The 23,904-nt window shown below is 60.4% G+C and overlaps 2 protein-coding genes across 2 annotated transcripts; one reads left to right on the forward strand and one right to left on the reverse strand.

Moving 5' to 3' along the window:
• The first annotated feature begins 643 nt into the window (after window positions 1–643).
• On the forward strand, window positions 644–19,341 carry CDH15 (cadherin 15). Its single transcript, XM_049864077.1, has 14 exons — window positions 644–718; window positions 6,872–7,030; window positions 7,917–8,072; window positions 9,328–9,472; window positions 11,615–11,775; window positions 12,828–12,956; window positions 13,508–13,693; window positions 14,187–14,440; window positions 14,722–14,864; window positions 15,010–15,246; window positions 15,486–15,725; window positions 16,110–16,246; window positions 16,519–16,686; window positions 17,903–19,341. The coding sequence occupies exons 1-14, from the start codon at window positions 677–679 to the stop codon at window positions 18,101–18,103; spliced, it is 2,358 nt and encodes a 785-aa protein (XP_049720034.1). The 5' UTR covers window positions 644–676; the 3' UTR covers window positions 18,104–19,341.
• Window positions 19,199–23,904, reverse strand: SLC22A31 (solute carrier family 22 member 31). The gene is given in 9 exon segments (XM_049863775.1): window positions 19,199–19,577; window positions 20,104–20,215; window positions 21,144–21,358; window positions 21,450–21,558; window positions 21,676–21,821; window positions 22,060–22,228; window positions 22,444–22,598; window positions 22,720–22,850; window positions 23,881–23,904. Coding segments are annotated over 9 exon segments (1,440 nt in total).

Genomic DNA, 23,904 nt, shown 5'->3' on the forward strand with positions numbered 1-23,904 from the left:
AGGGACCCGCACCCACTTGAGGGGCAGCCGCCCCCCTGCGCAGCCCTGGCACGCAGAGAATCCGCAGTCACAGGAGATACAAGCCCTGGGGTGCAGAGGGACGAAGCTGGGGGGGTGCCTAGCAGGGCAAGCGCTCGACCCTGGGTCTGACCCAGCCTGAGCCCCTCCTGGCCTCGGACTCAGTCCTGAGCTGGCACCAGTGCACTCCACCAAGCCTGGAGCGCACCTCTGACTGGAAATGGTGAGGCTGTGCCCTCCTCCCCCCCACCCCCGGAAGCCACAAGTCCCAAGGCAGCTGCAAACGCCCCGCCCGCACACGTGCTGTCACTCGGCCAGGCCCCGCCCCTCCCGCCCACATGCTATCATTTGGCCCCGCCCTCCTACACACGTGCTGTCACACGGCCTGCCTCCAGCCCGGCCACCTCGGCCCCCTGCCCACGGCTCCGCCCCGTCAGCACATTTGTACCTCTCGCCCCGCCCCACCCGCCCACTTGTCTCTCGGCCCCACCCCCAGCCTGGCCGCCCCTCCTCCGGCTCCGCCTCGCCCGTCCGCACACGTGCTGTCAGTCATTCTCCACCAGGTCCCGGCCCCGCCCGGCGCGCACTTGCGCTGTCACTCATCCCTGGCCACCGTTCTTCTCGGGTCGCGAGCAGAAGGCGCCCGGACACTTGCCTTATGGACGCTGGACTGCTCCTCGCCTTTGGGCTGCTGGCCCAGGTAAGCCCTCGGCGACTCGCGGGAGAAACTGCCTCCCCTGGGCTCATGGGACGGTTCTGCCCTAAAGTGGGCCTCTGGCCCCCGGGGGACGCGGGCCCTGGAGCCTCCCAGGGGCTGCTGGGGTGGGGCTGTGCTGACCGGGGCGCTCTGAGGGGCTTCCTGGGGCAGCCTGGCTCCCAGGTGGATCCTAGAGGGAAGCGGGGCCAGGATGCAGGCAAGTTTGGGGAAGCCACTCCAGACCTAGGGAGTCCTGCTGGAGCATGAGGGTCCATAAGCAGGCAGGAGGCCATGGGGCAGGCCTTCCCTTCCTTTCGGAAATGCAGGGCCAGACAACCCTGCCGGACTGGGGGAGCAGGGAGCAGAGGGGAACCCCCACCCTGGCTGGAGACGCTGGGTCCAGATTTCCTGTCCGGTTTCTCTCCCGTGGTCCAGGTTGGCACATGACCCTCCTTGGTCTTGGGTGGTGTCCAAGAGACCCCACCCCCCATGTGCCCTTGGGTGAGGGTGGGGGGTTGGCAGGCAGCTCAGGCAGCTGCAGGCCCTACCCTCCAGGAACTGGCATTCCAGAGAAGCTGCTGCTTAGGGAATGCCTTATGCCCACCGAGCCCTGGTCCCAGCATATTCAGCAACCCCCAGCCCCTGCCCGCAGCCCTGGACTGCTGGCCATGCCTTTGTGCCCGCCTGGAGCCACAGCCCTCAGAATTGCTTGGACCCTGCCCACAACTTTCCTCTAGACCATGGCACTGTGGTGCCTCGCATGGGACGAGGTGTGATGGGAGGGGGCCCAGGCCTCAGGTCCCCCCTCCCCACCAAGGGCACTCCTTGGACAGGGCCGTGTCACCTCCTCGCACCCAGGTCAGCTGCTGGGCAGTCGCTGAGCTGGAGGTGCGGGGTCAGGCACGGGGTCTTGGTGGCTCCTTGCCCTCAGAGCACCTGGCTGAGCCAGAGACCAGGCTGTGTGTGTTCAGAGCTCAGCTCAGCTCCCTCCCGGCCCAAAGACCTCTGGCATCTTCTCTCTGGCACTCAGCCTCCTAACCTACAACTCCAGGATGAGGGCAGGATTGCCCTCACAATTTATAGATTTCATGAGCAGAAAGGGCTCGGCCAGGGTTCACAAGTCACTGGTTACCATATGGTCATGAATGAGACAGGCAGGCAGAGCTGGACATTGGTGAGGGGAGCTGGCCACTTGCCCAGCGCTCACCTATTGGGGCCTCCTCAACCCCCTCTAATTCCCAAAGACAGCCCCGCTCTCACGACTGTGCTCAGGTTTCAGCCCTGGCTACTAACCAGGTGCCCAGCCAGCTGCCCCTCTGCAGCCAGCCTTACAGGCTGCCTGGCCCTATGCTCCAGCCACCTGCATCTGCACCCAGTGACTCACTTCTGGAAGGCCCCAGGCCTCCAGCATCACTCCCACCCATGCTCAGGGCAGCAGTTCCCCATGGCCCAGTGGCCCCACTGTTAAAATATTCCTGGAGGCCCTGCAGCTGTAAGTCTGGGGGTATCTGCCTTTCAGTAGGCCCGGGTGGATTCTGCTGGGAAGCTGGAGCCCCTTTAGCTTTCTCTTCCCCTCCCTGGGAGCCCAAGCCTCCCCTCTCCCTCTCTTTACCCCTTTCCCCATCTCAGGGCCATTACAGACTGCCTTCTCCACCCTCCCCGCCGCCTCCCGCCACCACCCCCAGACAGCTGGAGGCAGGCTCCTGGCAGTCAGTAGGGATGGAGACCCCGGTGGGGGCCTGGCCCCTGAGTTCCCTTTGCTCCAGTGTGACTCAAATTAGCTCCGGTGTGAGGCGGGCTCTCCTGCCCTGCTGAAATATGTTGGTCAGGACCTTGGCCCCCTCCCCCACCCAGCTCAGCTTTCAGATTTTTGCCCTTCCTTGTCCCAGCCCCTGGGCTGCCTCCTGGATCCTTCTTCCTCCAAGTCTGTGGGCTCCAAAGGCAGGCAGCCCAGGCCAGCTGGGCACTAGGCGGGAGACGGGCTCCGGGCAGCTCCATTATCCACCCTGTGGCCTCGGACATGTCGCTCACCTTCAGTGGCCTCTTTCCTCCTCCAAATCTCAGCTCATGAGCCCAGGGGGACCTCAGTGGGGCCCAGCCCCTGTCTACTTTCCTCTCCCAGCCTACACCTGGAACATTACCCTAGCCCATGGCCTCACCCAGGAAATGGTGAAGGGATGGGGGAGGGGGCGTAGATAAGTCCAACAGATCCCTCGCACACCAGGAGGAGTTGAGTTGTGTCCCAGTCGGCGAGTGGGAAGAGAGACCCAGGCCTTGGGGCACTCCTGGGACTTTGTAGCATGTGTGTCTGGACCAGGACCTAGTGGACACCCAGCGCCAGACGGACAGAACAGTGGGCAGTCCAACTGTCACTGTGGCAGTGGAGGGCAGAGGACTCCTGGCCCAGTGCTCCCTCCAGGAGTCAGGATAGGCCCTGCTGTGCCCTGGGGTCTACACTTTCTCCCTGTGGTAGAGGCCAGGCAGGGTGGTGGTGGTGGTGGTGGTGGTGATGGTTGTAGGCGCCCATCTGAGTGGGAGGGGGCACTGCCCTCCCCCACCCCCTTTCTGCTCTGAAACTGCAGCAGCTGGAGGGAGTGGGACACAGCGAGGCATTTGGAGGTCTTTGCCTGGCCAGGCTGACAGCTGGCCCATTCCTGGCGTGCCTTCTCCTGACCGGGGCATCCAGAAGCTGGGGGCCCCAGCCAGATTGAGGAGGGGGTACTTTGTGGAGAGGCTGAGCTCAGCGGGGCTTCCTGCAGTGACATCTCAGGGCCTCTCCCAGGTCCTGGGGGCAGTGTACCACCCTGGCCTGTGCCGGGGCAAACCCCATCCCTGTCCCACCAGGAACACTGGGCCCCACACCCACTCCTAAAAAAAAACTAGCATCCGAGAAATTCCAGGGTTGGAAGAAGCATCAGGGTGGGCCTCCTTCCTCTGAAAGTCTGCAGCCCACCTGAGCGGGGTGAGCCCAATGCCCCGACACTGCATCGGCTGGCCTGACCACATGGCCCTGCCCCTTTTACTTGACCAGGCAGAGGTTATCTATGGAAAATAGCGCCTATGGCAAGCACTGAAAGTGTCCCCTGAAGGCCCTTAGTGAGGGTAAGGAACACCCAGGGTGCTCTCTAAGTTGCATCCCCCCTACCAATTTCAAGACAAATGGACGTTGATAGCAGTGAAGTGTCAGCAAAAATGGCTTCCCCTGGCTGCTTCAGTCAGGCACCTTTCATATTTGTGGCACCTCAGAATGTCATTCCATGCCTCATCTGGCACCCCCTTGAGCCAGGGGCAAGTGTCTCCTCCTGCCCTCCCTCCCTACGCCTCTGTGTCTGCAGTGCTTGGGGAAGGACCCCGGCCCGAACCAGTTTCATAGGAACTCTTCACTGGCACATGCCTCCCCCGCCAAGTGGCATCCAGGGCACGTGCCATGCCTTCCATACCTTAGATACATCTCTGCAACCAGGACACCTGGTGCTGCTAGGACCCAGGAGCTGCCGCCCAAGGCCTCTGTCTTTCCCTCCTTCATCCTCAGCCTGGAGTCCCGAGAGTAGCTTTAGGGGCTCCCAGGGGTTGCTGACCACAGAAGGGCAGAGCTGGGTGTGAGCAAATGGCCTGGCGTCGCCCCGCAAGTGCGTCTTGGCCAGATGAGTGCTCTTGGTTCAGGGCAGGGTCCAGGGATGGGCTTGAGGGTGTCATTTGGTGTCAAGGAAGTGGCCTGTAAGCTCCATTGGCCTTGGCTTGGTGGGAGGCAGAGGGAGCTGCCCCAGGGCATGTCTCTGTGTCCATTCAGCTCTGTTTTCAAGGACACTTTTGTCCCTGCATCTAGGGTGCTGGGTGTCTGGGAGCTGGTTTTGCTGATAGGACTTTGGCCCGGGTGCCAGATGTCCCTTGCTCCCCATGACAGGCCCCCACTCCACTGAGAAACCCCAGGGTTGGAAGCAGCGTCAGGGTGGGCCTCCTTCCTTTGAAGGGAGTGGGGGGGTGGGCAAAGAGCAAGTTCCACGAAGTCCTCTGAGAGCCAGAAGTTGCCATGGCCCCACCAGCCCACCCCCACTGGCCTCAGCCTCTGACCTGGGCAGGGTCCCAGCCAAGGCTCTGTGGCTTCCCCTGACCTCATGAACTTGGGCTGCAGACAGGCAAGAGACCCCAGGTTCCCAGGCCCTGCCTTGGCTGCGTCCGACCCTGTACCAGTTGGGAGGCATCTGGATAGCAGCCAAGCAGCTGGCAGGAAGGGGGAGGGTGGGGAGGGGTGCAGCTGTGGGAGAGGGTAGGAATTTCTGTCAGAGGGTAGTGCCCTGAGGTCTTGGCAGCCACACTGGGAGCCCCAGAAGGATGAGGACCCAAGGCCAGGCGTTGCTGGTCATCAGGTTTCTTGGAGAGTATGTTGCTCTGTGTGATGAGGCCCAGTCCCCTGGGGTGGAACTTAGACCTAGCACCGACCCGCCTCTGCGACATTCTTGTGTGTGGCCTGGGCACGTGGCCTGGCCTCCCTGGATGTCACTTTCCAGAGCTGTGAAGTGAGGGTGTTGCCCCCCACACCCTGATTTCCAACGGGGCTGTGAGGACTGAGAGGGACAGAGACAGAGACAGGAGGGCGGGGGAGGGGAGGGGAATAGAGTGACAGATAGACAGACAGGTGAGGGGGATAGAGAGACAGAAGGGAGTTGATAAAGAGACAGAGAGAGGAGGCAGTCACAGTGCTGAGCGAAGGGCCTGCCCCAGGAAGTGCTCAAGAGCTGGCCCTGTCACTACTGATGGTGACAAAGGGCTCCCACCTGGGTGGGCAGGTACCGGCCTGACAGAAGCACCACTTGACCTGGCAGGGCCCTGGCTCTGGCTGGAAGCGGCTGCTGTGGGTCTCGGGGGCCCACCAGAGGCAGCGGTTGTATTTGGATGCCGTTGCTGTTCTCCTCATTCTGCCAACAGCGTCAAGGCCCTACTCTGAGCCAAGACGGGGTGCTGCAAAGGGTGAGGTGCCCTCCCCGCCTCCCTTCAGCTGCGGGTGTAGGCCTGGACAATGACTCAGCCTGACCATGGAGCAGGGCCTGGGGTGTGAGTGTCTCCCCCAGGGAGTGGGGTGTGGAGGCCCACAGCTGTCCTGCCTCTCTGCCTTCCCAGGCCTGTCCCAGACACACAGGGGCATTGAAACAGGGCACCCCAGTCCCACAGGTGTGGGAAGATGGGAAGGGGAGCACGTCCCAACAGTCCTCAGCTTCTAGGAATGGAAATATCGGGTGAGAAGCGCATGGAGATTCCACAGCGGGGTGGAGGGAGCTTCGACGTCCAGCCAATGCCAGGCTGTCCCTTCACCCCTGCCCCCGGTCCTGGGCTGCACAGCGCAGCAGCCCCATCTCACCTCTTGAAGGCAGCCCACTCAGGCCCTGGCCTTTTCCACCATTGTTCCCCCGGGCCGGACAGGAGCCCCCGTCCCAGCCCCAGACAGGGCCAGTCATGGGAGAGGGGCCCAGCCCATGCCACCCCTCTTCCCTGTTACCCACATTCTTCAGCCACAGAGGCCTTTGGGAGGGGCTGCTGCAGCTCCAGGGATTGAGTCCCCTGACGCAGCCATTTCTCCCTGCAGCTGCATTTGCCATCACTCTGACCTCTTTCCCCACCCCACCACAGCTTCCCTCCAGCCCTCTGCTGCCAGTGAGCCTTCTCCCCACCCACTTCAGCACCCGACTGGACAGGCTGGGTGGGGCCTTCAGCCAGCTTCTTGGCAGCTGAGCTTCCTTGGCCCTCCAGGGCACCTGTGGAACCCGGGACTCAGGTGGGGCACTGTGGGTCTGCTGAGAAGGGGCATATAATCTGGTGTCCCCCTCTCCATTCAGTCACTCAATAGACAGACACGGGCCTGAGAACTATTCAGTGCTGGATTCCGGGCTCTGTGGCTCCCGGTGAGGGTAAGGGACAGATGCAGGGCAGCGTTGTCAAGGAGTGGGCTACAGAGGCTCTGAGGGATGGGCCTGCTTGGTCTTGGCAGGGAGGCAGTGCAGTCCTGTGATTAGCTCATGGGCCTGGCCTCCCAGCCCAGACTCTCCCTGACCTGAGACTGGCTGTACTACCTCGTCTAGGCCTATGGGTGGAGTCCTCAGCAGGCCTGGCTAGGCGGGTGCCGGGTGGTGGCCATGTGACTGCTGTCAGTTTCCGTTGCAGGGCCTCGGCCTGTCTACAGGGGTCCCCGGGCCATGGAGGCCCAGCATCCTGTTCCCCTGGCGCCGGACACCAGGGTTGGGCCGTGTGCGGAGAGCCTGGGTCATCCCACCCATCAGCGTGTCTGAGAACCACAAGCGTATCCCCTTCCCCCTGGTGCAGGTGAGGCAGGCAGGGCTGTCCCCACTGTGTCAGAGGCTAGGCTGGTACAGGTGAGGGCAGGCGGGCAGGGCTGTCCCTGCTGTCCTGAAGGCTGTGCACTGAGGCCCCCCTCACACCCACATGGTTGTCTGAGAACTCAGGCCCCTCTGCATCCTGCTGGAGCTGAGACAGAGGGCGGGGCCTGCCACAGGAGCCCCCCGCCCCCAGGGCTCTGGTCTGGTTCTGGGCTGAAGAGGGGGCTGAGACCTTCCTTACATCACCCCTGGGGCTGTACACCCTGGGTGGGTTGTACCTGCCCCTACCTCTCGGAATGTGATCCCAGGTACGCATTCTTCATGTGGGTGCGCCCCAGGTGGACACTCCCCAGAAGGACACGTTTTCTGGGTGGATACTCCTCCGACTGGACACGAGCCCCAGGTGGACACACCCCTGGCTGACATGCTCCCTGGGTGGACACATCCCCCCAGGTTGACATGCTCCCCGAGTGAACACACCCCCCAGGTTAAAGAGCTCCCTGGGTGGACACACCCCCTGGGTTAACATGCTCCCCGGGTGGATACATCCCCCTGGGTGGACACACCCCTCGCGTATGCCCTCCGCAGCAGGCTGGGAGCTCTCTGCAGGCAGGACTTTTGTCTGTTTACCAGATACTGATCTATGTTAGCTAAACCTATAATGTGTGTGCATCTACCTTCAAGCACACACCTGAAATCTGTCTCTAGAGAACAGGGCCCAGGAACTCCAGGTGTGGTGCCCCGGGAGAAAGGTCTCAGGATGGGACACCCATCCCCAGCCCTGGAGGGATCTTAAACCTTCACTCCTCTCTGCTGGGGAAGGGGCCTGGGGGCTGCAGACGTCCCCCTGAGGTCTGGACCTGTCCCCCCAGATCAAGTCGGACAAGCAGCCGCTGGGCGGTGTCATCTACAGCATCCAGGGCCCCGGTGTGGACAAGGAGCCCCGGGGTGTCTTCTCCATCGACAAGTTCACGGGGAAGGTGTTCCTGAATGCCATGCTGGACCGTGAGAAGACCGACCGATTCAGGGTGGGCTCTGGCCCTAGGGTCCCACCTCTTTGCCACCTCCCAGGGTCCAAACTGATTAATGGGAGCAGGGGCCTAGGACACAAGGAAGCAGGCGTTTCAGACTGCTGTCCCCTTTGAACAGATGAGCAAGCTGAGGCCCCAGGGAGGACTGTTCTGGGCAGATTGCACCAGGGCAGGCCACCTCGGGTGCCAGGGTGTGCCCCAGGCAGCCCAAGCCTTCCCAGGAAGCCACCATCAGCCCAGCTGTAGCCCTCTTAACCTACAGCCAACTCCCCATTAATCCTTGCTGAGTCTGGTGGGTATGGAGCTGCCATGAAGAATCCTAAACATTGTCAAATTACAGCAGCACCTCCCTTGATTCTCACAGTGGGACAGCCAGGGGAGGGCCACAGAACCTGACCTCTGAAGGGCTTGGGGTTCCAGGGTCTGAGAGGAAGGGCAGTGGGGCGGGGGACTGAGAGCCGAACTCTAAGTGGATGTGAAGCCAAGGAGGTGAGACCTCATGGAGCCTAGAACTGCATCTGAGGTCCCTCCATGAACCATCCCAGCCTGGACTCTGGACAAGGAGGCTTCCCACCTTTGCTTTTTCAGATAGTAAAATTTCCTTCTGTGTACCCTAAATCTTCCTCCAAACTTTTAAGAGCAAGCTTTTGGTTCCCTTACACAGAAAGCTATTAAACTCGTTTCTGTTGACTTGATTCCGACTCATAGTGACCCTATAGGACAGAGTAGAACTGCCCATAGGGTTTCCAAAGAGCGACTGGTGGATTCAAACTGCTGACCTTTTGGTTAGCAGCCTGAGCTCTTAACCACGTCGTCACCAGGGCTCCAGAAAACTATTAATATCTTTTTTATCTGGAAATTTATGTCATGCTCATTTTCCAATAAGACAGGAAGCAATCTAATTTAAGTTAGATTTCATGTGCACAGGGGAATTAAACTTCAAAAGCAGCCAACCACTATGGAGAAAGGGAGAGAGGGGAACCCTAGTGAGAGCGTCATTTCAGTTACCAGTAAATGTAGTTACAAGCTCTCTGACAGCTGAGGCAAGAGGGGAAGTATGCTGGGCACCTTGCTGATAAGAGAAAGCAGACCCTTCTTCAGAGAAGGTTCTCGTGTGTCATAACACCTGCCCAGCCCCAGTGCCGGTTCACACCTATATAAGTTGGTGGTTTTTAGCTGAGGCAAAGTGTGACCCTGTGAGAGCCACCAACACTGGGACCACAGTGCCAGCCCTTGCTTTCTGCTTGACCAGCTAAGGGCCTTTGCCCTGGACCTGGGCGGATCCACCCTGGAGGACCCCACAGATCTGGAGATCGTGGTTGTGGATCAGAATGACAACCGGCCCGTCTTCCAGCAGGAAGTGTTCAACGGCCGCGTGCTGGAGGGCGCTGCCCCAGGTGAGGCAGAAGTCCTAGCCGCCCACTGCCTCCCAGCTAGGGGAGGGACGCTTCTGCAGAGGCTGTGGGCGGGTCAGAAGTCCAGAAATTCCCATAAGCGAGAATTTTGGAGGTCCTTCAAAGGGTCTGCATATGAGTCTTCAGGATTTAGGAAGTTTCCACAAGTCCATTCAAATTACTTCCCATTTCATCATAAATATCAAACCCGAGAAACTTCCAAAATACAAAGAGAGGAGCAGTAGATAGCAAAACTCATGCTTGTTTCTTTTCTTTTTCTTAATTGAAATGAAACTCATGTAACGAAATTAGCCGTTTTTAAGTGTACAGTTTGGTGGCATCTAGTACACTCACAATGTTGTACAACCACCATTTCTAGGTGCTAAACATTACTCTCACCCCCAAAACAACCCTCCATTCCCATGAAGCAGTCATTCCTGTAGTTGCTTCTTGAGTCCACATTTTGATTGCAAATGGAACACACCACCCTGTCCTTCATAAGCCTGTGCAGGCCCAGCTGGTCCTAGCGTGCTGGACTGGCAGTTGGTGGCCTGATTCTGTTCCCAGGGCAGGACAGACTTCACTGCCAGGCAGTAACCCACTTCTTCCTGCTCCCACCCTGGCCCCAGGTGTTCAGCTCACATTCTAGGAAAGTCCTGTGTTTCCACAGGTTAGAAAGCACCGGATTAAGGGCAAAAGCTGGGGCCCTCCTTGGCTACTGATGTTTAGTTTATTGCATCCCATTTTTTTTTTTGTTTTTCAAGGCTTAAAATGATTTTTTTTTCTTTTAACTTTGTTTTTTGACATAATTTCAAACTTGCAGAAAAGTTGCAAAAATATTCCCATACACGTGTCACAGAGATGCCCTAAATGTTTATCACATTTGCTTTACCCTTTTTCTTCTTTTTTCTTTCCCTCTTTCCTGCCTTCTTTCTTCCTTCTTCCCTCCCTTCTTTTCCTCCTCCCACCCTCCACAAAACCCATGTTCCATGCACTCAGATGGGCCAGGTTTAGAACCCACAAGGAGTCAGGAATGAAGGATGGGCAGGATTCCTGCCTCCATGGCTCCCCTGGGGTGGACCAGACTGAGGAGCCTCTTGTCTCTGGGGGCCCTCCCTCTGATACAGGTCCAGCCCTGGCCACTGTCACTGTGGGTGAGTGCTTGCCTCAGTGTAGGTGGGCTGAGCAGTGTCACAAGGTCACCCTGTGGCCGGCACCCTCTGCTTCCTGGGGGCTGGGGCTTCCGCCCCTTGGGTATCAGGGCCAGACGGGTTCTCCAGCCTGTGGGGAGCCAGGTTCCAGGGACCCCAGTGTGCTTAGCCCCACACCAGGCTGTCTGTATTCTGGTTGAGGACAGCAGTGTCAGCTCTTCTGTGTCTGTGTGTCTGACCCCTGCCCCAGCTCCTTAGACAAGAGAGTCAGGCTAAGGCTTGGATGTCACATCTACATAGGCTGGTAGTGGGCCGTGGGCACGGGTGATGGTCTGTGGGTAAGCAGCAATAGCGTCCTAGAGTTGGGGGTTGGCTCAGGGTTCCTCCAGTTAGCCTTAGTGTTGTGAGCAATGACAAGAAGAACTGGCCACCAGGGTCAATGGTAGGAGCCAGGCGTTGTAGTTTCTTTGGGCTGCTATAACAAAACCCCACAGTGGGTGGCTTTAAAGAACAGGAATTATTCTCTTATGGTTCCAGAGCCTGGGATCCAATTGAAAGTGTCACTATGTTGATTCTTTCCAGGTGCTCCGAGAGAGCAACCATTCCTTGCCTCTCTCCTGGCTCCTAGTGGCTGAGGGTGCTTTGCTGCTTGTTGACGCAGTTGGCTCCGTTGTCACACAGCGTCTGTCTTCCCTGTGTGTGACCCTGTCCCCATGTCTGTTCTCCTCTTCTATGAGACACCAGTCATATAGGATCAGGGCCCATCTTACTCCGCATGGCATTGTTAACTTAAATTGGTATCACCTCCAGAGAAAGATTCGATTTCCAAACAAGGTCACTCTCACAGCTACAGGGGTTAGGACTTCAGCAAATCTTTGTTGGGGATACAGTTCAATCCACGGCACAAGGTTTCATGATGCTGTTCATGGCACATCCTATGTACGACCCTGTGCCCCCCCTCTGGCCACCAGCCCCACGCGCCCTATCCTTCCAGGCACCTTTGTGATGAGAGCAGAGGCCACCGATGCAGACGACCCCGATACAGACAACGCGGCCCTACGGTACTCCATCCTCGCACAGGGCAGCCCCGAATTCTTCAGCATCGATGAGCGCACTGGCGAGATCCGAACTGTGCAAGTGGGTCTGGACCGTGAGGTGAGGGCCGCAGGCCAGGGCACTGTGGGAGCTCCACAGCCATGCACTGGGCCAGCCCTCCAGGCTGTCCTCACCTGCTACGTTGGGTAGCTCATTTCAGGAATCCCTGTGTCCAGCCTTGCCCACCCCAGTGAACTCTTCCCACTGTAGGAGGGGGGCCAAGTGCTGCTAAATACTCATGGGCGTGGGCTCTGAACCCAGACTTGGCTTGAGTCAACCGCTCCGGCTCCGATAGACAGTCTCATGGTCTCTCTGGGCCTCAGTTTCCCATTGGCGACTAGGCACAATGACTGTACCGACCTCACGGGTTGCGCGAGGTTAGATCGAAAAAGAGAGTGAAAGCCCTCAACCTGGACCTGGCTCAGGCAAGTGAGTCTTTTCATCCCTGCCCACTGGTCACCCCAAAACAGACCCCTTTGCAGGAAGCAGAGGCCTCTCCTGAAGGCCTGCTTCCCCTCTTGGGCCTCCTTGTGACACCCCTCCCACTTGGCCCGTCCCCTCTGGAATAGCAAATTATTTGGTAGCCTGCCACCTGTCTGTCCTCTGCAAGCACCTCTTCCTGCCAAGACCCTCTCCAGCCCCCGATACCTGGCTCAGTGCCTCCATGTGTGTCACCACCTCTAGGAAGCCCTCCTTGGTTTCCCAATGGCCTCCTGGCACTCTGCCGTGTGGTCCATTTGTCTCTCTCTCTTCCACTAAATTGTGCTCCCAGGGAAGGGCCCACATGGTTGCAGCTTGGCCCCCGCTGCCCTGTACACATTAGGTGTTCCTTAAATGCTTACCTGGCATACAGCTGAGCTCACTTACTCCCACCCCCCCATAGATGGGCATGAGCCGGTGGTTGGCCAGATGTCTTTGTCCCTGTAAGGCCACAGGGCCTTCGGACGCCTTCACTCACACCTGGCAGCAAGTGTTCTGCCTGACTCACACATGGGCGTGATGCTCGGGCCCTGCAGGGCTCTGCAAGGGGCCAACCCCATCCCAGGGGGCCAGCAGCCCTGATCATCTGTGGCCCATGGGCTCTTGTCTCCTCATGGTACTGTCACCTACAGGTGGTTGCCGTGTACAATCTGAGCCTGCAGGTGGCAGACATGTCTGGAGATGGACTCACAGCCACTGCCTCAGCCATCATCACCCTGGACGACGTCAATGACAATGCACCAGAGTTCACCAGGGACCAGGTGCTGCCATGCCCCCAGCCTTGGCTTAGGGCTGCCCATCTCTCTGCAGCTCTGGGCAGGGAGGAAGGAGGGCTCACAGGCTGGGGCGCTCTGGGGCAGGGGAGGGCTGTGTGGTGGGCGTCCAGGTGGATGACATCTACATTAGAGGCCCACAGAGGCAGTGTGGACATACAGCTGCAGGAAGCAAGGTGCTAGGCCCTTAATGGGAGGCACTGCTGAACCCTTTGGGGCCCTTGAAAACTGGGGGCGGGGAGAGGCAGGTCTCCCAAGGCCCTCACTGGGGGGAGGGAGTGGCCAGCCCTGCCCTCCAAGGGCACAGATAGAGGGCTCACTGGGGCCACTAGGGAGCTCACGATACTGACAAATTAAAGAGGACATCAGAGGGGAGGCTCCTGGGGGGGCTTGCAGGAAGGGCAGCATTTAAACAGGAGGGTGGGCAGGAGAGGCCCAGGTCTAGGAGGGTGCCCTGAGTCCCAGGGCCCTGAGGGAGCCCCAACCACAGTTGTCTGTTAGACCAGCCCTGGCTGGTAACGGGGTCTGGCCTTCCCCAGTTCTTCCTGGAGGCCACGGAGGCAGTCAGCGGCGTGGACGTGGGTCGGCTGGAGGTGCAGGACAGGGACCTGCCTGGCTCCCCCAACTGGGTGGCCAGGTTCACAATCCTGGAGGGTGACCCTGATGGGCAGTTCACCGTCCGTACAGACCCCAAGACCAACGAGGGTGTCCTGTCTGTGGTAAAGGTGAGCACTCCAGCTCAGTTGCAGACACTGAGTGAGGGAGGGACTTAGGTGCATCCCTCACCCCGGCCCCACTCAGACTCCATGTGAGAATAGAGGGAGGGAATGGGGCACAGCCTCAGGACTGGGGGTGACCACAAGTCGACAGGACCGGGTGGGGGTGCACAAGCCTGTGTCTGAGTTACAGTGTGCTTTCTACACGTGATAAGTGTGATAAGTGCATGCCAACAATACTTAACTACTTTATGTGATTTTCTGTGCTTTTTATTTTCCTGCATAGTTTTTATTGTTCAAAGTTAAAGAAGGGAATAAAGTAGGGGGCTCTGAGGGCAGACTGGGGAGCGGCAGCCCTGGTCTTCCTAAAGGAGCCACTGTGGCTACTCCCCTTGTCCATGGCCACTTTGGGCCCCTGTGTGCAGTGGGTGCCCTGTCCTAAGCACCCCTGTGCGGCTGTGCCCGGTCCTGAGTACCAGGTCAACTCTGCTGGGTCTTGCAGCCCCTGGACCATGAGAGCCGCGAGCACTACCAGCTCCGTGTGTCAGTGCAAAATGAGGCCCCGCTGCAGGCACCTGCCCCCAGGACCACATGGGGCCAGGCCATGGTCAACGTGCATGTGCAGGATATCAATGAGGCACCCCTCTTCCATGAGAACCCACTCCGAACCAGCCTTGCCGAAGGGGCGGCCCCAGGGACCCCTGTGGCCACCTTCTCTGCCCGAGACCCCGACACCCAGCAGCTGCAGAGGCTCAGGTGGGGGGCCCTTGGGTGAAGCAGAGCTATGGGGCCAGCAATGCCCTGTGCCCCAAGCCAGGAACACCAGAGGTGCTGAGGGTGTGTGGGTGCCACCCTGTGCAGAGGGCTGTGTGGTTCTGAGGGTCTGGGGTGAGTGTGTGTATTGGCGTGAATGTGTGTATTGAGTTGGTGTGTGTGTTGGGTTGGTGTGTGTGTTGGGGTGCTTGGCCACATTCCGGGGTTCCCCTGTGCAGGCTCAGGCATGCCCTTTCCCACATTCTCCCCTCCCTTGCCAACAGCTACTCCAAGGACTATGACCCTGAGGACTGGCTTCAAGTGGACGCAGCCACTGGCCGGATACAGACCCAGCGCGTGCTCAGCCCCGCCTCCCCCTTCCTCAAGGACGGCTGGTACCGAGCCATCATCCTGGTCAGCGATGACGGTGAGCGCCGGCCGGGCTCTGGCTCTCACCCTGGCGGGAAGTCCTGCCTAGTTCGGGGCGGGGGCTGTGCCCTGGCCTTGAACACGCGGGCCTGCGTGTTGCGGGCCGGGTGGGGCACCGAGCCGACCCAGCCCTGCCCCCGCAGCCTCGCCTCCGCGCACGGCCACAGGCACCCTGTCCGTGGAGATCCTGGAGGTGAACGACCACGCGCCCGTGTTGGCTCCGCTGGCCGGCAGCCTGTGCAGTGAGCCGGCACGGGGCTCCGGCCTCCTCCTGGGGGCCACAGACGAGGACCTGCCCCCGCACGGCGCCCCCTTCCACTTCCAGCTGAGCCCCCGAACCCCGGAGCTGGCCCAGAACTGGAGCATCAGCCAGGTTAACGGTGAGGCCTGGCCGTGGGGTCGCAGGGCACTCACCGCCAGTGTCCCGGCATAGGTGGGCGGGATTACTGAGCATGCCCCCGCCCCCCAGCGTATAGGTGGGGAAACTGAGGCTCAGAATCCTGGACTTCCACTCGGGCTCTCTTCTTGGCGCCGCCCACGCCAGTGCAGTCCGGACCGAGGGGGCGGAGGAGGCGGGCCGGAGGGCCTGGGGGCTGACTGACGGCTGTCCCCTCCGCAGTGAGCCACGCGCGTCTGCGGTTGCGCCACCGGCTGCCCGAGGGCCTGCACCGCCTCAGCCTGCTGCTCCGCGACTCCGGACAGCCGCCGCAGCAACGGGAGCAGCCGCTGAACGTGAGCGTGTGCCGCTGCGCCGCCGACGGCGCTTGCCTGCCGGGGGCCGCAGCCCTGCGCGGTGGGGGCGCGGGTGTCAGCCTGGGCGCGCTGCTCGTCGTGCTGGGTAGCGTCATCCTGCTGCTCTGTGAGTGCTGGGACCACCCCCCTTCCCCGCCCTTCCCTCCTCCACCGCGCCTGACCCGCGGTCTCCGAGACCCCAGACTCTCCCCGGTCCCCTGGAACTCACACACCGCGCTCCTGCAACCCCGACGTCTCCGGACCCGTCCCTCTCCCCCTGTTCCAGACCCGCCCCACGTCCCCGGGCCACTCCAGCTCCCGGGACGGGTCCCCAGCCCCGAGACCCTCCTTCTAGACCGCCCCGCCCCCAGACGCCAGCCCCTAGATGCTCCCGGACCCCCCATAGCCCCCGACTCCCGGAAGCCTCGCCCCCGGCGCCCCTTGGAAGTCCTCCTCCCGCCCTGGCGGCCCCGGTCCCAACCTGTTCCGCATCTCCCCACCGCGCTCCCAGTGCTCATCCTGCTGGTGGCCCTCCTGGCGCGATGCCGGCGGCGGTCGCGGGACAAGGGACTGCTGCACGGGCTCCAGGACGACCTCCGTGACAACATTCTCAACTACGACGAGCAGGGAGGCGGGGAGGAGGACCAGGTAAGGTCCTGAGGCTAAGTGAGGGCCGGAAGTGGAGAGGGGTATGTGGAATGCGGTGGTTTGGGAAACACTGAGTCTTGGGAAGGGCTCTCAGGAAGCACCCCAGCTGCCATAGGAGGGACTCAAGTTGGCCAGGGAGCCGATGGCTCTGGAAGCTTCCAGGAGTCTCGGAACAACTCCCCCGGCACCCCATCCCAGGCTCTCCCAGGAGTTTGCGGGTGGAAACGCCCTCTGCGGTTCGGGGCTCAACTGCACTCTCTCGGTCCGCACAGGACGCCTACGACCTCAGCCAGCTGCGCCACCCCACAGAGCTGGCGGCCCTGGGCGGGCCTCTGGGGCGGCCGCCGCTGCGCCGCGATGCCCCTTCCGGCCGCCTGCCTGGCCCGCTGCCCCGCCTGCTGCCTGCCAGCACCGCCGACATTGCTGGCTTCATCCGCAACGTAGGTGCTCCTGGGGCGGGCGAGGAGGGCACACACGGTCCCTGAGCTTTCCTGCGGTCGGGCGGGGCGGAGGTGGGCACGCAGGGAGGGCAGGTTGAGCAGGGTCAGCGGCGAGGGGAGGGGAGGCGCCAGGTGGAATGGCATGGCTCCCCTGAACGCGAACGCGCAGTGTCATGGATAGGGGTGTGGCAGGCACCTCCCGTGTGCCCCCCACCCCCGCTGCCGCCGGTCCTTGTGAAGTGAAGCGGCACCCAGTGCTGCTTTAGAGCTTCGACAGGTTAGACGAGAGTGGCCGCCCGCCGCGTCCACTCTCCGCAAAACCGCCGGGGCGAAGTCCTCCACGGTGGTAGGGGGAAGCCGTCGAGCCTCCCCGAGGCAGTTTCCAGGTCTTCGCTGTCTGCAGAACCACGTGGCCGCTCTGGGCTCTGCGATAATGACTTCTCATCATCTGTCCGGGAAGTGCCCAGAGTACAGGAATCACTTTTGGGGCGGGGGAGGGGGAGGGCACCAGGGGTGCACGCAGGTGATGGCTGCCTGGCTCGGGGAAGGGCCTGGCTCCGTGAAACACCCTTCGGAAGGCAGTCTTCCATGTCCCTGTTAGGAGGGTGTAGGGCTACAGAGGGTGTTGTGTGTGTGGGAGACAGGTGCAGGTGGAGATGTCAGAAGGGTTTTCAAAACCTTTAAAAGGCTGAACCAGCGGGTCTTGCTGATGGCAGTGTTGAAGATGCCTCTGGTTTTCTGGCTTCAGTGGAGAGAGGATTCCACTTTGCTGAGAAGACAAGGGTGCTGATGGGGGATAGCCAGCCACTTTCCATCTGGGGGGTGGGGGGAGGGGGCAGGACCAAGGGACCAGCTCATGAAGGAGCCCACAGGAGTAGGGCAATGCGTCTCAGCCCCACACGGATCCTCCTCCCTTCAAATCTACATCCTGAGCAGAGGCTCACAACAGTGATCTTGCTGTCAACTGCACTCAGGGAAACTGAACAAAATTTACAGCCCTCTGTTGCCCTCCCTCCTCCTCTTCTCTTCATCCAGGACAGCCAGGAAAGGGGCCAGCCTCGAGAAGGGTCCCATGTCCTTGCCCTGGGTGTTGGCTGAGTAGCCACAGCTTGGGGAGATGGGGGTGTCTGCTGGCCCCATCTCTCCCAGCTTGGGGAAATGAGGGGTACCCATTGGCTCCATCCACGGGCCCTGAGTCTCCACGGCCCCTCTGCAGGGCTTGGAGGCTGCAGATGGTGACCCCAGCGTGCCACCCTATGACACAGCCCTCATCTACGACTACGAGGGGGACGGCTCCGTGGCAGGGACATTGAGCTCCATCCTGTCCAGCCTGGGGGACGAGGACCAGGACTATGACTACCTCCAGGACTGGGGCCCCCGCTTCGCCCGGCTGGCAGACATGTACGGGCACCAGTGAGGCAGCCCTATGTGGGTGTCTGATGGAGCAGGGTGGGGTCTTGTTGCCTCGGTACTGCAGCACAGACACCTCAGGTGCTTTCTCCTGCTGGCACCGTGCCCAGAGGGCCGTCTGATGGGACACCCCATCCCTGCCAGGTGGGAGGTGGCTGGAGGGCCCCAGGCCCCTCCTCCTGCATTTCATTGTCCCAGGGGCGCCCCGGACACCAGAAGCAAGGAGACGGTGGCCAAAGGTAGTGTCCGCCCACCCCGTGTGGGAAGAGTGGTGACTGGGGGTCAGCACAGCCCCATTCCCACATCTGCTCTCGTCTTTGTGTGAAAGCAGCCCCCACAGCAGATCTGAATTAAAAGGTGCTAGTCTCTCCAGGGAAACCCTGGGTTTTATTAGTCTCTCCAGGGAAACACTGGTGGTGTAGTGGTTAAGTGCTATGGCTGCTAACCAAAAGGTCAGCAGTTCAAATCCACCAGGTGCTCCTTGGAAACTCTATGGGACAGTCCTACTCTGTCCTATAGGGTCGCTATGAGTCGGAAGCGACTCGATGCAACAGGTTTGATTTTTTTGGTAGTCTCTCCAGTGTGGGCCTGGCACCAGAGCTGCTCTGGTTCCCAGGGGGTGATGTGGCCCCACTCCCAGGATAGGGTTCTGGCTAGTCCAGGGCCGAAGACAGGGCCGTCCAGAGCGTTGGCCCTTTTCCGTTTTGGCAGGCAGCCAGGGCTGGAGCAGCAGGCTGTCTCAGGCTGCCCCTAATTGGGGGGTTGGGAGACCTTGGCCCTGGCTCCAGGTTAGTGAGCCAGGGGGAAGGTGCTTCTGGGGCTCAGAGCTGACGAAGCTCCTCCAGCTCAGGGCCCGAGGGAAGAACCAGGGCCAGGGCGTCAAGTTGCAAGGTCACCTTTATTCTGCACACCTGATGGGTATGGCTCAGGGAGGAGACTAAGGGCCCACAGGGTAAAAAAATAAGTAGGGTCCCCAAAAATGAGGGGCCTGGCAGGGATACCTTCACACTGTCCCTCTGGTTCCTCCAGCACAGACACATGGGGCTCAGAGGTGGGACCTATCTGTCCAGCTGCTCACCCTCCCAGACCAGCATCCAGACACTCAACTGTGCCCAGGGCCCCGGCAGCTGTCCCCCTCCTCCTGGCTCGAAGGGACCACCAGGCAGGAATAGGGCATCTGGGGGGCATGGTCAGCCTAGTGCAGGCTGGAGGGCTGTGGCAGAGGCAGGTGGTCCTGGCAGCAGGGGTGGCAGTCCTGGAAGAGTGGGCTGCAGAGGAAGCCCTCTGCATCCTGCAGCGTCTGGGGCAGCCTACCGCCATGGCTCTCAGGCAGCAGCAGGACGCAGAGCAGGGCAAGGACCGAAAAGGTGGCAAAGACGACGAGCTGGAGGAAGAAGCTGTGCCGGGCGTGCATATCGGCTAGAGGTGCGGCTGCCTGGCCCAGGAACCCAGCAACCAGCACCAGGCCCAGGCCAGCCACCATGTGGGAGAGAGTTAGGTGGGAGGGTGCACAACAGGCTGATACCCGCACTGGACAGATGGACACATGTGACTCCCAGCGTCTGTGGGTGACTGCTCCAAGGAGGGTTCCAGGGCTTGGGGAGGGCCCAGCCCTTAGCAGAGCCAAAGGCTGGGCGGCTCCAGAAAAAAATCAGCAGAATTACTTTTTGGAGACAGCTGCTCTTCCCTACCCTGGAACAATTTTCATTAAGTTAGAAAAGTTGAAAATAATCCCCAAAATTCTACCCTCCCTCCAGCTTTCGCATTTCTGCCATCCAGACCCCCATCCCCTCCAAGTTCCTAGGCTACTTCGTCCAGCTCCAACTCTGACCACTGTCCCTGTGCCCCAGGAGGAGAGCAATGCTTAACTCAGCACTGGGACTTGAATGGCAGACTCTCAGGCAGAGGGTGGGATACTGGGAGGCAGGCCAACAGGAGTCCTGGTGTAGTGTGGAGGGGTGGTCAGGGGCCGGGCTGCCATGTAGCCAGGGTGGGCCTGGAGCTTACCTGATGACAGTGGGGAAGACCTCTGTGGCAAAAAGGTTGCTGAGAGTGGACACAGCCTGGGAGGCCAGGAGTCCCAGGACAGAGAGCAACAGCGTGGTCCAGCAGGGCAGGTCTGGAGAGAAGCAGAGGGCTCCCACACTGCCTGCGATGGCCTTCCCAGGCCTATCTCCTCCCTTTGAGGGACCCGGCCTGGGACTCCACTGTGGCTTGGGTTCTAAGGAAGTTTTTCTGATTCCAAGCTTTAGGCTGTACCTCAGCAGTGCCCACCTGGGGCTGGTATCACCCAGTGCTGGCCTCACAGTGTGTGACTTGGGCCCCCATAGGGCCCTGCACCTGGGAGGACCCACACTTGGCTAATGCTCTGGTGTCACCATCCCAAAATACTGAGTGTTTCTGAACACGGGGCTATGCTTCCTTGTGCACTGGGCTGGGTGTGCTCCAGCCTAACCCTCAGGTCTGTCCCTTCCTGTTGACTCACCACACATTACTGAACCTCCTGGCCCCATTTCCAACAGCTTGTGGACCCCTCAAGGCTCCCTAGCCCCCACCTGTGTCTCAGGAGACCCACTGATCAGGGCTGGCCTGGCATGTCCTACAGGACCCTCCCCCTACACCCTGTAATCCAGTCCCAGCAATGGGACACGGCAGTGCTCACTTGTCATGACCACTCGACCTGAGCCCTGACCACTCACACCTGCTGCCAAGGTTCCTGCTGTGCCTTGTGCTGCAGACAGGTGCCACATAGGGCCCCTGCATTTAGGCCCCCAAATAAGATCCTCTTGGCCCCCATGTTTAGGGCTCAGTTTTCCTGAGCCCATGTGCAGGAGGTGGATGGGGCAGAAAGAACAACAGCTGCCTGTCCGACACTATCACCCTGCACTGTCTGCTCTGTGCAGCCTCCCCTGCCACCTGGTGTCCCTGCCTAGTGTCCCAGGTGGGGGCAGCTGCCCCTGTGTATCCTGGCATTCAGCTCCACCCAGCAAGGGCAGCCTGTGCACCAACATGAGGACCCCACACTTCCTGCCTAGCCCAGAACTCACACTGGGCCCCAGAGAGGAGCAGGAGGGATGCCAGGCTGGTGGCCAGGGTGCCCAGCAACAGGACAGGGTGGCAACCCCAGCGATCTACAGTCAGGAGCAAGATAACAACAGCTGCCGCATCCATGCCAGCAGCCAGGAAGTAGGACAAGTAGAAGGATGGCTCCTGGGGGACCAGGCCATGGAGGAAGCTGGCACGGATGCCCCCACTTATCAGCCTGGTGGGGAGGATGAAGCTATGGGCCCAGCCAGACACCAGCGGCTTTGGGGACCACATCTCCACGACCCCTTGCCCTGACCCCTCCTCATGAACTGAAGCCCAGGATGAGGCAGTTTCTCCAGGTGACCTGGTTGTGCAGGAGCTCGAGGACCGAGTAGTACTGGGGCTGGTAGCTCCCCGCAGACAGCAGGTCCAGCTCTGTGCCGTGGGACACAGGGAGGGGGCAGGTATTAGGGTGGGCCCTGTCCTGGGGGTGCCAAGTCCTCTCCTACAGCCTCAGGCACCAGGCTTCCCTCCCTCTGGCAGGTTCCTTACCTGTAGCCAGGGAGTTCTCTTCTGGGGAGCTATCCTCAGGGGCCACGCCACTGACCTCCGCAAAGTGCCAAAGGATCTTCCTGGCTTGGGCAGGCTGCCCTGCGGCCAGCAGCCAGCAGGGAGACTCCGGGAACAGGGCTGGGAACCTGCAGTGGGAGGAGGGAGTGGCCATGGTCCCCAAGCTGCTCCCTCCTCCATCTCTTGACTTCTTCCCATAGGGGTGGCCGAGGCTAGTGCCCCCTCCTGGGCCCAGAGGTGTGGGACCTCAGCAGAGGCTTTCTGTGACCCTGTCCCGTGGCCACACACCCAGTGTGGAACGGAGGAGCAGAGGGATGGACACTTGGCTCCTGCACTGGCCGCTGGTCTGGCTCCTACTACACTTACCCCTAAAGGAGCAGCAAGATGCCGGTCACCAGGGTGCTCAGCCCCTGCAGAAGGCGTCAGTCCTGAGCCAGCACAGCTAGGCTGGGCAGCAGCAGGGTGCCTACCACTGAGAAGAGGCCAGCGCCCACGGAGAATACCAGGCGGTGTGGGGGGTCACATAGCTCCAGCCCTGGGGCAGACCGATGGCTGAGACCAAGCCCCTGGGGAGGGCTCTGTACAGGACTGAGGTTCTAGAAGGCTGTCCCCTCCCTCCAGGAGTCGCATGCCAGGCCAAGGGCCAACTAGCAACCTGGGCCAGCAAGCGTTAGGCCCACAGGGCACTATGCCCATGCCTGGCCTTCTCCTTGGGAAGGGCCTTCCCCCTGAGCCCCTTCCCATACTTACGGGCTACACAGAGTGCCAGGAAGGCCCCCACCAGGGCTCCTTCATGCAGCAGCCGCAGGGCTAGGAGGACAGGGAAGCTGGTGGCCAGGGCCTCGCTGGCACCCAGGACTGTGGCCAGCACCGGTGAGCCTACAAACACAGCCCGGTGGCCAAACCTGGGGCAGTGGGGACACAGGTGGATGTGGTCAGGGCAGCCCAGAGGTCTCCCTTTCCTCTGGTGCAGGGTTGAGCTGGACCCCAACAGCTACCACCCTGAGGGGAGGGACAGTGGCTTACTGGTCACAGCCCATGCCCAGGAGGATAGAGCCCAGCAGCCAGCCCTGCAGGTGGCCTGTCTGCTCTAGAGGCACCTTCCAGCCATTCTCGCACACAAGGTCCCACTGAAGGGAACACAGGCCACCTGTCACCTGCTAGCCAGCCAGGCCCTTCTGAGGACTGGGACTCTTCCCTCCCCCTGTGCTGGGGATGGAAAGATGCAAGGAGGCCTAGAATGTCAGGCTGGAAGGGGTCCCAGGTGTCCTGCTCCAACCCCTCCCTGGAGACAAAGGGAAACTCAGTCAGGGGGCAGGGGAGAGACTTGGTCAAGGTTACTCAGTGAGGTCTCCTGACTCTGGTGGTCTAAGGTCCCCAGGTGGTCATGACCTGGGGTCCCCAGGAGATGCATATGCAGTCCCAGGAGCAGTCAGGGGTGTGTGGGTAGGGTCTCTAGGTAGGGGTCTCATCTCAGCCTCCCTCTAGCCATCTCCCCCCACCTCATGGCTGATCCTTGTCTACAACCTTGTTTAACTCCCACCTACTGAGTAAGGGAACCCAGGGACACACTGGTTTTATACACAGGACACACATGCCCCCACCTCCCAGGGGATTCAGTGCCAAGACAGGTTATTAGAAATGAGCCCTGGCCTCCAACCACCTGCCTGCCTGCCCAACACTTCCTTAGTTCCTCCGCCCTGGCCCTGTCGGTTTCAAGAGGAACTCCCTGAATGGACTTGAGGGTGTGCTCAAGTGCTTTTCCCAGGCAAGGGCCCTTGACCTTTTTAATCCTTCCACCTCCCCTTTTTTGAGTTTCTGTCTCTTCTCACCAAAGTAACGTACTGTATTTGGACATACTATGCCAGAGTTTTTGTTTTAAATTGAGATCATTTCTGAAAGCTGGTGGGGCATCCGTCAGTCAATATACCAGGCAGGAGATGGGGTTAAGGTGGCAAAGAGGGACAGGGCCAGGGGAGACACCCGGCAGGTTTCAGGGCTCCTGGCAGGCACCTGCACAATATGTGGCAACCTGTTCCCGTTTCCACACTAAGGACCAATCCTCCTGGGGTGGAGGTGGGGGCTGTCAAAGTGATCAGGCAGGATGGGCAGGTCTTAGCCACCAGGTAAGCAAGAAAGGAAAGGGGCCTGAGGGCCACAGCTGCCCCCTCCCTCAAAAATTCTCACCAGAACAACTGAACTACCCCCCAT

This window comes from Elephas maximus, chromosome 21 (assembly GCF_024166365.1).
Source record: "Elephas maximus indicus isolate mEleMax1 chromosome 21, mEleMax1 primary haplotype, whole genome shotgun sequence".
Classification (NCBI taxonomy): domain Eukaryota; kingdom Metazoa; phylum Chordata; class Mammalia; order Proboscidea; family Elephantidae; genus Elephas; species Elephas maximus.

Excerpts from the sequence above, each read along its gene's own strand:
- CDH15 (XM_049864077.1), top strand. The coding sequence starts at position 677 with ATGGACGCTGGACTGCTCCTCGCCTTTGGGCTGCTGGCCCAG. Across the intron at positions 8,073-9,327 it reads AGAAGACCGACCGATTCAGG|CTAAGGGCCTTTGCCCTGGA; the intron begins GTGGGCTCTGGC and ends CTGCTTGACCAG. Across the intron at positions 14,865-15,009 it reads CATCCTGGTCAGCGATGACG|CCTCGCCTCCGCGCACGGCC; the intron begins GTGAGCGCCGGC and ends CTGCCCCCGCAG.